This window comes from Saccopteryx bilineata, chromosome 5, assembly GCF_036850765.1.
Source record: "Saccopteryx bilineata isolate mSacBil1 chromosome 5, mSacBil1_pri_phased_curated, whole genome shotgun sequence".
NCBI lineage: Eukaryota > Metazoa > Chordata > Mammalia > Chiroptera > Emballonuridae > Saccopteryx > Saccopteryx bilineata.
Genome location: NC_089494.1, coordinates 65758071 through 65769268, shown reverse-complemented (window position 1 = coordinate 65769268; position 11198 = coordinate 65758071). Strand labels below are relative to the sequence as shown.

The following is an 11198-nucleotide window of genomic DNA, read 5'->3' as shown; positions in this document are numbered from 1 at the left end:
TAATAGGCTTTGACCATGGGGAAACATTTTCCTCTAAACACCAAAGAATTCAAGTAACACTTTTAATATCAGAAAAATAAGACTGTACATATTATTATTTCAGATAGATGGGGTATTCTAAATAAAAACTAACATATTATTCCATAACTGATCTACGTTTTTAAATGAACTCAAGTTTCAGAAAGTGGATATAACTAGATTTATTCAACTAAAAATGCATACATTCCTCAGTAAATGCTATCAAAGCAAACAACTGGCAGAGAATTTTAAAAGAGCTACAAAGACTTATTCTGTAAGGTTTTGAAAGCTCTGGTTTTAAAATTGCCCTTCTAATTCAAGATTCATTTTTCAAAGGGGGCAAAGTGGTGGACCTCCCTGTCTCAGAGGGGAAATGCCGAGTAGGTGACGGTGGAGCCCTAGGGGTTGGGAACAGAATTTCAAAGAGTATCTCCACGGAGGAGCAGGCTCTCCCATCCCCCTTCTCCTCCCTCTCCCCATCCTCAGGAGCAGGAGAAGCCCACTGGTTTACAGCACATTTCCATCGGATTGCCTCAGTACTATGGACATTGTTGTACTTCTTTCTGTCCTCTGATCAGCTTCCTACTAACTCCCCAACTGGGTTTTTCCAACAACACAGATGTTATCAGAAGGTAACAATAGCGCTAAAAACCTGAAGGCCATTTCTCCTTCTGTTGCCTTTTGGGGAAAGTACTTTCCAGAGTGTCAGCCATGACTCTGCTGAGGCTGAGGGGGATCTTCTATGAGCCTGTGAACAGGCATTTTACACTGGCTGCAGCTTGAACCACTGGATTCTTCATGTGACACCAGCTAATGGGAGTTGCTTTCAATGCTGGTTCTCAAGGAAAAAGCAAGCATGAGTGTCCAGACAGGCTCTAGCACACTAGGATACAATTCCTGATAGCCATTTAGAGGCCATCTGACTTCTTTTAGAAGCCTGGCCCTAAGCATGTCAGAATGAAGTTTTTTTTGTGTTTAAAACTGCCTGAACTTTGAAACCTCTTTCAGTATAAGGTCTTCTAGCCTTTTCTAACTTGAACGGCTGGTTCCTTTAGCATTGTTGATGGGTTGGCAATGACTAACCAGGTGGCTGCAGTAATTTCCTAGAACTACATTTCTAAAACTATTCCAAGGTATGCAGGGCCAGTATATTTTAAATTAGAAAATTTCTTTCATTCACTTATTCAGCTTCTATTTGTTAAGTGCTTACTTTATGTTGGGGTTATTGGGTGAACAATGGGATTTAAAATTTGAGGCTTTAAAATTTCCATCTCTAATATAGAGGGCTATAAAACACACTCTGTCAGGCCTGGCTGGTTAGCTCAGTGATAGAGTGTTGGCCCAGTGTGTGGATGTCCTGGGTTTGATTCCAGTTCAGATAACAGGAGAAGTGACCATCAGCTTCTCCACCCCTCCCCTTCCCCCTTCTCTCTGTCTTTCTCTCTCTCTCTCTCTCTCTTCCTGTCCCACAGCCATGGCTCAATTGGTTCGAGCTCATTGGCCCTGGGCACTGAGGATGGCTCTGTGGAGCCTCTGCCTCAGGTGCTAAAAATAGCTCGGTTACAAACATGGCCCCAGATGGGCAGAGCATCAGCCCAGACTGGGTGGGTTGCTGAGTGGATCCTTGGGGTGCATGCAGGAGTCTGTCATTGTGTCTCCCCTCCTTTCACTTGGAAAAAGAAGAAAAAAAAGCAAAACAAAAAACATGCTTTTCCTCAAAGGAAGTTCCTTTGTATAAATCAGGAACTCCATATCATGTCAACACTCACTGGAAGGGAGTTCTATAAAACTCCAGTGCAAAAAGAGTCAAAATCATTATAAAGTATAGCTGAGGATATGCACTGAAATGACCCATGCTTCTTCAAGGTAAGAGTGATTACGGTAGATATTTTTCATTCTGACAAAGTGCATAAGCAGATTGTTGATCACAAACCACACAGTAGAGGTAGGTCAAATGAAAGTGCCATTGAGGGGAAAAGGTCCCCACTGAACAAGCAGAAGGAAAACAAGGATGCCCTTTCTCGTGCCCTCTATCACTTCTTTGAGTCTCTATTTGTCATTCTACCTCTATCCCACTGTTTCTTCACTCACTCTCTGTCTTAGAAAGATTTCTGATCATTTCACACAAAAGCTTAATTTCTCAAAATGTGAGAGAAGACAAGTTCCAAACTTGTCTTGGTCACTAAGCATAAGCCAGCTGCCTGTCCTTTCCTGGGGTTCCAGCCCATACCCGTGTAAGAAGGAGGAAGCAGCGGAGAATTAATTGGTGCCTCTGGGCTTGGGTGCATTGTGAACTGCAAACCAGCTCCACTCCTCTAAACCTTTGTTTAACAGAAAACAAGGTGCCCTTCAGGTTTATGCAAGGTGTCCTGCTCTGTCCACTTGCACACACTCTGGGTTTCTCTAACTCTCTAAAGAGCTGGGGCTGATTTCTGACAGCAAGAGGCTTTATGTTTTTGGAGGAGGAAAATGTTTGGGCAGAGGGACAAGCATTGGGATTTACTCTGGGAAAACGTACCTTGTCTGTGAGTAGGATCAGCACCTACAGAGAGCCCCTGAAGCATGGCTTAGAGGAGGTGGCTTACAGCAGAGTGAAGGCAGCTTCTGAGGTTTCAAGGTTTCTGTCAAGAAATGGGCTATGCCAAATCTTGGTTGGGTACAAACACTAGAATTCTTGCCATGAAGTAACTTGGAAGACAGAGGAATGTCTTTGGCTGTGACATCAAATCATTGCCACATTAGATGTAAACACCTAGAGGGCTAGGTACTATTTATCTAGTGCACATAGCGGAAGCTACAAGGGATTTGTGGGCTGGAGGTCTGCTTATGCCTGATGTCACCCTGACAGGGCACGGAAATGTGTTTAAGGTATTGCCACCCCCAGGACTTAAGATCCAAATTTCAGAGCCTCTTCAATTTGGAATCAATTTGAAATCAATTTCTCCATTCTAGACCTCGTGGTGGAGGTCCAAAATTTGGCTGCAAAGTGGTAATCTCTGAAATGGAACCTTTACCACCACAGCACTGAGCAGGGCAACGTTATTACAAGCAGCAACACAGTCAGGCTGCCTTTACTTTTCAAATATAGAGTCATAAAACATGGTATCACATTTAATAATCTTTATTAGCTATTTATCCATGTAATAAAGAAATATTTACAGAAAAGAATTAACTGTCTAAATAACTTGTCTCCCTTGATGCGTTATGTGAGTTTTAAAGAATTGTTGTCCGAGCCTTCATCTGAGTCTTCCCCATGGCTCTTCTCAGCAGATCATTCTCCTCCACTGGTTCCCATCATGGATATGGCACGTGGACATAGCGTACCAGTCAGAGCACTGGGGAGAGTTTTATATACCATCCTAAGCACGTGGACTTGATAGTAAAAACAGTTGACTTTAAATTCTGGCTCTGCCACCACTTGTCATATGGTTTAGGGAAAATTATTTGACTTCTGAGCCTGTTTCCTGAACTGTAAAATGGGGCTCATGAAAGCCTAATTCTCATGACTGTTGTGAGGATGATAACAGAAGAGATATGTAAAGCATTCTGCATATGCCCACACAGAGTAGATATTAACTAAATGTTAGTTCTTTTCTGTACTCCCTTTCTCAATATGTACTTCACTGGAGAAAAAATATCAGCCTTCTAGGGTGAGCATAATAATGTGATAATTTCAAAAAGATGAAACTATTTATCTCATTTTCAGAGAAAAAAATAGTACCTGCCAAAATCTCACTACATTTATAATAAAATCTTTATAAAAAATTTTTTACAAATCTTAACTTATGTCATACTTACTTGACAGGGAAAAATTCAAGTGCAACAATGACTTATAAAAGATTTCAGATAGCTTTGTTTTAGTATTTGTAAAGAGCTATGTTCCATGGTGCTGGAAACTTGATTCATTTATGCAGATAAATTTTTCAGTGCCTTCAAAATCGTTAAGACTTAGCGAGTACGCTGCTGACATCATTCTTTCCACTCACTTGTTTGAGGCCCTTCTGCAACTTGTTCTGTAAAACAGCAAGTCCCCTCCCTACCTCTTCCCTGAAGTCAGAATTTCTAAAATCCAGGAGTGAAAAAGCACCCAGATTTGCTGCCTGCTAGCGTAGAAAGCAAGTTGCTTTCGGATGTCTGAAGAGTTGGAAGATCTCGGTGTGCCTATCATTTTTAACCCACAGTGACGGGTGATTGGCAGCACAACAGCTGAGCAACAGCCATTTGGCCAGTAGTTCAAGCCCCAACACGAAGAGCCATAGCAAGATCACGGCTTGCTTTGCTGTGACCATGAATTCTGAATCACCAAGCACAGAGGCGGAGGCAGAGGTGACAGCTGGTAGCCATTCTCCTCAATAAAGTTGTGACAGTTGATATGTATAAGCAACCAGATCCTGTTAATTTCATAGACTTTGAGCCAAGTGCTTAGTGTCAAAACCAGCTATGGTCAATGATACAAATGGCTGTGAAGGGTCCCTCATCGACACAAGGCTCTCCCCCCTAGACTCTTTCCTCCTAGCAGGTTAGAAGTAATTGGATCCTGCTTTTCAGTGGCAGTCCATTTTGATAAGCAGGCCTTATCCTTTTGTTTGTATAGGTCAGATTTATAGAGGTATAATTTACATATAGTAAAACTCAAATAGTTTGATTGAATTGGGTGAACACACAGAGTCCTGTAACCCCCTTTATGATCGAGAGAAAGGACATTTCTGACAAGTTCACTCCTGCCCTTTCTGTCATTCGTCTCTACTCCCCACCCTCAGCTCTTAGCGACCACTAGTCGATTTTCTGTCCCAATAATTTTGCCTTTTTCAGAAGGTCATATTAAAAGAGTCATATAGTATTTAGACTTTTCACTCTGGCTTCTTCCACTGAGCTAATGCCTTCGAGATTCATCCGTGCTGTTGTGTTCATTGGTTTATTCTTTTTCATTGCTGAGCAGAATTCTAGTGAATGGATTTACCACAATTTTGTCCATTCACTAGCTAAAGTACATTTGTTTCCAGTCCTTGGTGATTATGAATAAAGCTGCTATAAACATTCAGTACTTTATCTTTTTCAGAAAAACTTATAGAGAAGTCAATAACTTTGCTTTATAGGAAACTGGAACTGTCTGAACAATTTACGCTTTTTACAAAGCACTTTCACTCATCTTATTTCTGTAATTACCATAGTGACCTTGAGAACTAGGCTGAGTCTTACCCCGTTCTATAATGAAAGCTAAGAAACCTCTCTGCAGTCCAGACTACCCAACTCCTAATCTGCTGTCCTTCTCCCAAAACATTTTCTGAACATCCTATTTGTGCAAAGCACTCTGCTAGATGCCTTTGGGGTAGTCATTAAAAAAAAATGATTTTCTTTTCCTTCAAAGGGAAACATTCTAATATTCCACATCATGTGTTATCAGGGAAATGCAAATTAAAACCAGGAGATACCCTTATGACACCTATTAGAATGGCCAAAATCTGGAACACTGAAAATACCAAAGGCTAATAAAGATGTGAAGCAAAAGGAATTCTCATCCACTGCTGGTTGGGATGCAGAATGGTGCAGCCACTTCGGAAGACAGTGTGGCAGTTTTTTAGAAAACTAAACATACTCTTATCACACGCTCCAGCAATCATACTCATTGGTGTTGACCCAAAGGAGCTGAAAGTTTACTCCATACAAAGCCTGCACACAGATGTCTAAGGCAGCTTTATTTATAATGCCATAACTTGGAAGAAACCAAGATGTCCTTCAGTAGGTGAATGGATCAATACATTGTAGTAGATTCAGACCATGGAATGTTGCTCAGTGCTATAAAGAAATAAACTATTAAACCATAAAAATACCCAAATGAACCTTAAATGCATACTACTAATTGAAAGAAGCCAATCTGAAAAGGCTACCTACTGTGTGATTCCAACTATATGGCATTCTGGAAAAGAAAAAATTATGGACACAGTTAAAAGATCCGTGGTTGTGAGGGTTTACAAGAAAGAGAAGAATGAATAGGTGGAGCACAGAGGATTTTCAGGGCTGTGAAAATACTCCATAGAATGCCATAATGATGGATACATGCCATTATACATTTGTGCAAACCCACAGAATGTACAACACCGAGAGTGAACCCTAATGTAAGTTATGGATTTGGGGTAATTATGATGTGTCATTGTAGGTTCATCATTCATAAATATTGTACCACTCTAGTAGGGGATGTTGATTCAGTGGATGGAGGCTATGTTTATGTGGAGGCAGAGGGTACATGGGAAGTCTGTACCTTCCCCTCAGCTTTTGTTATGAACCTAAACCTGCTCTAAAAAATAAAGTCCTTAAAAGGTGGTGGAGGTGGGGGAGTCGCAGATGGAACCGGGAGCAGCACAGCTGTCACAGCCTTGAAGGGAGCACTAAGCCAGGGCCAGCCGACACAGCCACAAGAAGCAAAGGATCCATGAAACTACCCCTCAGTCCCCTCTAGAAGCAGGCAGCGCATAAATGATAAGAAATAAATCCAACCTGAGGCTGATGGGAGTCAGAAGAGAAGAGAGCAACAGTCTCTAGATGCATGAAGGGAAGGGGATCTCCCCAAACAGTGAGGTTCCAGATCAGGCAAGAAACTGATTTCTAGGTTTACCTCCCTCCTTAGCTTCCAACTTAGAGACAGCAATTACCAGGCACGACTTTCTTTGAACTCAATCAAAATTTGTCAGGAATAATGACTGGAGTTAAGTTCTGGGAAATCAAAGTGCAGAAATGCTCTCGAAGGCCTGAAATGACTAGCTTTGTTTTGTGTGGAAGCCAGAATTTCTGATGCAGTTGCAGGGGGGAAATATGTCAATGAGATTGTATCCTTTAAGAAAAATTTTACTTCTCCGATGCTGCTTTTGCCGGTTGGACCTCCCACAAGTTGGCTTCTTTATGTTTTGGTAAGATAGCTGCTGACCAGCTGTCACTCCAGCCAGAAACCACACAGGCTCCTTGTGCCATCCACCACCAGCAGCTAGAGGGTAAGGCTGGGCTTCTGTGCCTCATCTGTATGCATCTTCTCTGCCAGGTACAGTGGGCACCCTTTGCCAGGTCCATTATGAGGGCAGGAAAGCTTACCCAGCCTAGATCACTAACCAGGAAATCGACCCAGACAGTGTCCCTGCTGGAAACAATGCTTGGGTCTGTCCTCCGGTGGGTCATCAGGTGCCGGGCCAGACCAGGCAGTGCCAGCAGCAGTTAAGGGTCCATGGGACCCTTAGAACCCCAGACATGTAAAAGAAAGTCCGCAGTTTTACTTTCACTTAGAAAGGAAAAAATAAGAGAGTAGGGGTTGATGATTTTTAAATGTTTAAATAAATGGGGATGGACCATGTAATATTTAGGAATTCAGATTTTAGGGCAAAACTGCTTGGGCTTGAACCCTGGCTCTGCCACTCTCCTGCTGCATAGTTCCTGGGCAAGTCCTTTAATTTCCCTGTGCCTCCATTTCTTCAGCTATACAATGGGAATAATAGTGGCCTCTACCTTTTAGAGTTACTATGAGGATCCAATGAGTGAAGGCTTGTAAAGGGCTTAGGAAAAAGCACGTAACCCAATAATTCACACATCTGTGTTTGTTAAATAAAAACAATGGCGATTTCCCTAGCTCCTGGTCCTAAATCTTCTCCCCTCCCCGACAATCCCCCTCTGTCAAATCAAGTTGAATGCACACACCTGATATTTTTCTTCTGTTCTGTTTTAGTTCTTAACATCTGTCATTACCCCTCTTCATATTAGTTTCCTATGGCTACTGTAACAAAGTACCCCAAACTTTGTAGCTTAAAACAACAGAAATGTGTTCTCTCCCAGTTCAGTAAACTAGAACTGCAAAAATCAAGGTGTCAGTAAGATTGGTTTTTATAAGAGGCTCTAAGAATTCTTTCCATACCTCTCTCCTAGCTTCTGATGGTCCCCAGCAATGCTCGGCATTCGTCAGCTGGTAGACCCATCACTCCACGCTCAACTTCCTTCGTCACAGGCATTCTCCCTGTCTCTCTGTGCCTTCACATGGACTTCTTATAAAGACACTGATCTTTGGTTTTAAGACCCTCCTTAATCCCATATAACCTCATCTTAAACTAACTACTTCTCTAAAGACCCTATTTCCAACTAAGGGTCATGTTCTGGGATTCCGGAGAGACATGAACTTTGAGGGAACACTAGTCTACCCAGTTCACCGTCTTAAAAGTTTCACATCTTTTATCTCTCTCTTTTTTTTTATTACTTTCTCTGTTAGACTACAAGCTCCGTGAGGGTAGGGGTCATGCCTCTTTGAGAGTAGTTTGAAGCAGCTGGCGTTACTTAACGTGGGAATGTTTCCTGGACCACCTTACAAGAATGGAAAGACATGGTGCCCCTGGGTTATGTGTGGAAAGGTGGTGCCTGAGATAGAAGGGTCATCCACAAGGAAGTGAGGGACAAAATGGGGGGGGATCTCATTTGAGGAAATAAAAAAGGAGAAAGTTCAGAGATCCCAAATATTCTACTATGGTATCTCTGGAAGTAATGCTGGCAGAATCAGAAACAGCGGAGACAGAAGGAAGGTGCAGGGCGGGAGAGAGCAAGGTGGTGTGAATGTCAGGTCAGGGAGAAGGGAGCCGGGGCAGAGTTAGAGTTCACCGCCTCAAGGCAGAGCCTGAAGAACATCTCCTCCGGGAAGGAGAGGTCCTGCTGCCTGGATGGTTTCTTGTGAAGCCAAGGGACCCTGCAAAGTATTGAATATTTTATCAATATGCCAAGATTGTAGGTTCGGGTCAGGGCACATACAAGAATCAACCGAAAAATGCATAAGTAATTGGAACAAGAAATAGATGTTGCTGTGTCTCTCTTCCCTCTCTAAAATCAATTTTAAATAATTAAAGCCAAGGGACCCAGTTGCAAAGAACATGCCCTCTCCAGATATCCAAGGTAGTCTGAGATGTTTAACATTTTCAACCCATCTTGACCTTGAGAGTCACGGAAAATGAAAGAAGAGCTATAATAATTGGAATAACACTTCAGTATTTTTCCACTCAAGTCATCAGCTTTTTTGGTAGAGTAGTATTTAAATGTTTACCAGTGTGAACAAAGGTGACTAGTTGATGAAAAGTGGCAATTGTATATTCCTCAACTGAGTATAGTGTGTGGCCTGTCTTTTCTGTGCCAGCATAACTGGTTGTCAACCCACAACGGTCTGTGAACGGGGCTGCAAGAGGAACGGAAGGGAGAGGCATGCCTGACAGGCAGAGACGTGCAGGAGGAGACCTTGCTCCTCTTTTTACTTTCCCGATGGTAGCAGCTAAAAAGACGATAAGAAACCCTGGCCTGGTGCACTCGTGACCTCTGTCACTCAGCTCCCTATTTGACTAACATGATCAATGAGACAGAGTTACTCAGTATCACCAAGCAAGGAGGAAGTCCAACAGGACAGTTATTAATTCTCTTGTTCCCTACCATTCTGCCCTTTCCAACCACACTGTATCAAATCTTTTACATAAGCACCAAATCTGTTGAGATTCATCATTTTAGAGCCTCAAACCATAAGATGAATGTGGATTTCCCTAGCCAAGTTGTATCACCCAGATTGGTGTTCCATCTAAGCGTGGAGCATAACCTTGAGAAGTTTCTCCTTTGTTTCGTTCCACAGGGCAACCTTCAGACCAAAGCAGTGATCTGCACCTTGTTGTCTCAGGGGGCACCGGGGCAAGTACCCATGTTCAAGACTGCAGTGAGCCAGGTGACCACAAAGGTGAGGTCATTAGAAGTTTCAGATGGGTGTCCTGTATTTGGGGTCATTCCAGAATAGGGTCCAGAACAGAAAATGATCACCTGATATGAACCTTCTGTCTGCCACTCTTTTTCTATAGGCAGCAGAGATTAAATTCAGAGGTGGCCTTGCAGCGACCCTGAAAGGTGATTTCACAGACGGGGAGAGAGTAGACAGAGCTAAGCTAGCTCCTGGGCCGCTCGCCCTCTGCCCGCTTTCCTGGCCAGGGGAAACTGGGCTGGGTGTGACTCTCTTTACTGACTGCCTCCCTTTAACCCTTGGAGTACACCTGACATGTTTCTATCTGATTTACCTTAAGACTTATGAAAGTTTAGCTTTTCAGGCAGATCTTTTGATGATCCTGACATTGTACATAGACCTCAAACTGATTGAGAACATTCATGGGGGAGAGAGGATTGTGTATAAGAAATTAAAACTTGCCTGACCTGTGGTGGCACAGTGGATAAAGCATTGACCTGGAAATGCTGAGGTCGCCGGTTCGAAACCCTAGGCTTGCCTGATCAAGGCACATATGGGAATTGATGCTTTCAGCTCCTCCCCCTTCTCTCTCTCTGTCTCTCTCTCTTCTCTCTCCCTTTCTGTTTCTCTCTCCTCTCTAAAAATGAATAAATAAAATAAAAAAATTTTTTAAAAAAAGAAATTAAAACTTGGGTATCTGGTCTAAGCCCCTCATTAATTAACATCATTATAAAATAGGAGAATTGGACTAAATAAGTCATTTCAAACATTCAAAAGATATTGGAGTCTCCCCTTTTGGCAGTTTGAAGGTCCTTGGACTTCTGCTTGAAGAAGCAGCTGTGATTTCTTATATATGACCTTTAATGCTAATACTAGCATTTTATGGAAAGTGAGGGTGAGTTGTGCTGGCTGGATTTCACGGTAGAGTTTGCATCAACAGTTTATCTGCCAAGCCCAGCAATGAGGCTCTGGGCACTTCCAGCTCCTTTGTAATCTGTCACCTAGCCTATGTTTTAAGGAAAGATACAACTGGAACTTTCCCAGGGGACAAGGAGGCTAGCAAGTGGGAGGAAAAGAGAAGGGAAACTCAGGGAGCAGCAGTATTTCTTAAACTTGTGGAGACTTGGAGGTGGAGACCATGAGATACCCTCCACTTTCAAAAACAAAAGGATGTCTAGCCTGACCAGGCATGGGCACAGTGAAAGGAGCATTGGTCTTGGACATTGAGGACCTGGGTTCAAAACTACAAGATCACTCACTCGCTTGAAGCCCAAGGTCACTGGTTTGAGCAAAGGGTAATTGGCTCAGCTGGAGCCCCTCCCTCCCATCAAGACACATATGAGAAAGCAATCAATGAACAGCCAAGGTGCCACAACTACAAGTCGATGCTTCTCATCTCTCTTCCTTCCTATCTTCTTCCTGTCTGTGTCTGTCTGTCTCTCTCTCTCTC

At 42.8% G+C, this 11198-nt stretch overlaps 1 protein-coding gene across 5 annotated transcripts in view; it reads left to right on the top strand.

Annotated features, from left to right (window-relative positions):
- MYO3B (myosin IIIB) overlaps positions 1-11198 on the top strand; it is a 577608-nt gene that overhangs the window by 410086 nt on the left and 156324 nt on the right. For all 5 annotated transcript variants that reach the window (XM_066280402.1, XM_066280405.1, XM_066280403.1 and 2 more), the window contains one exon: positions 9650-9751. In XM_066280402.1, coding sequence (XP_066136499.1) covers positions 9650-9751 — 102 coding nt within the window. The remainder of the gene's footprint in view (positions 1-9649; positions 9752-11198) is intronic.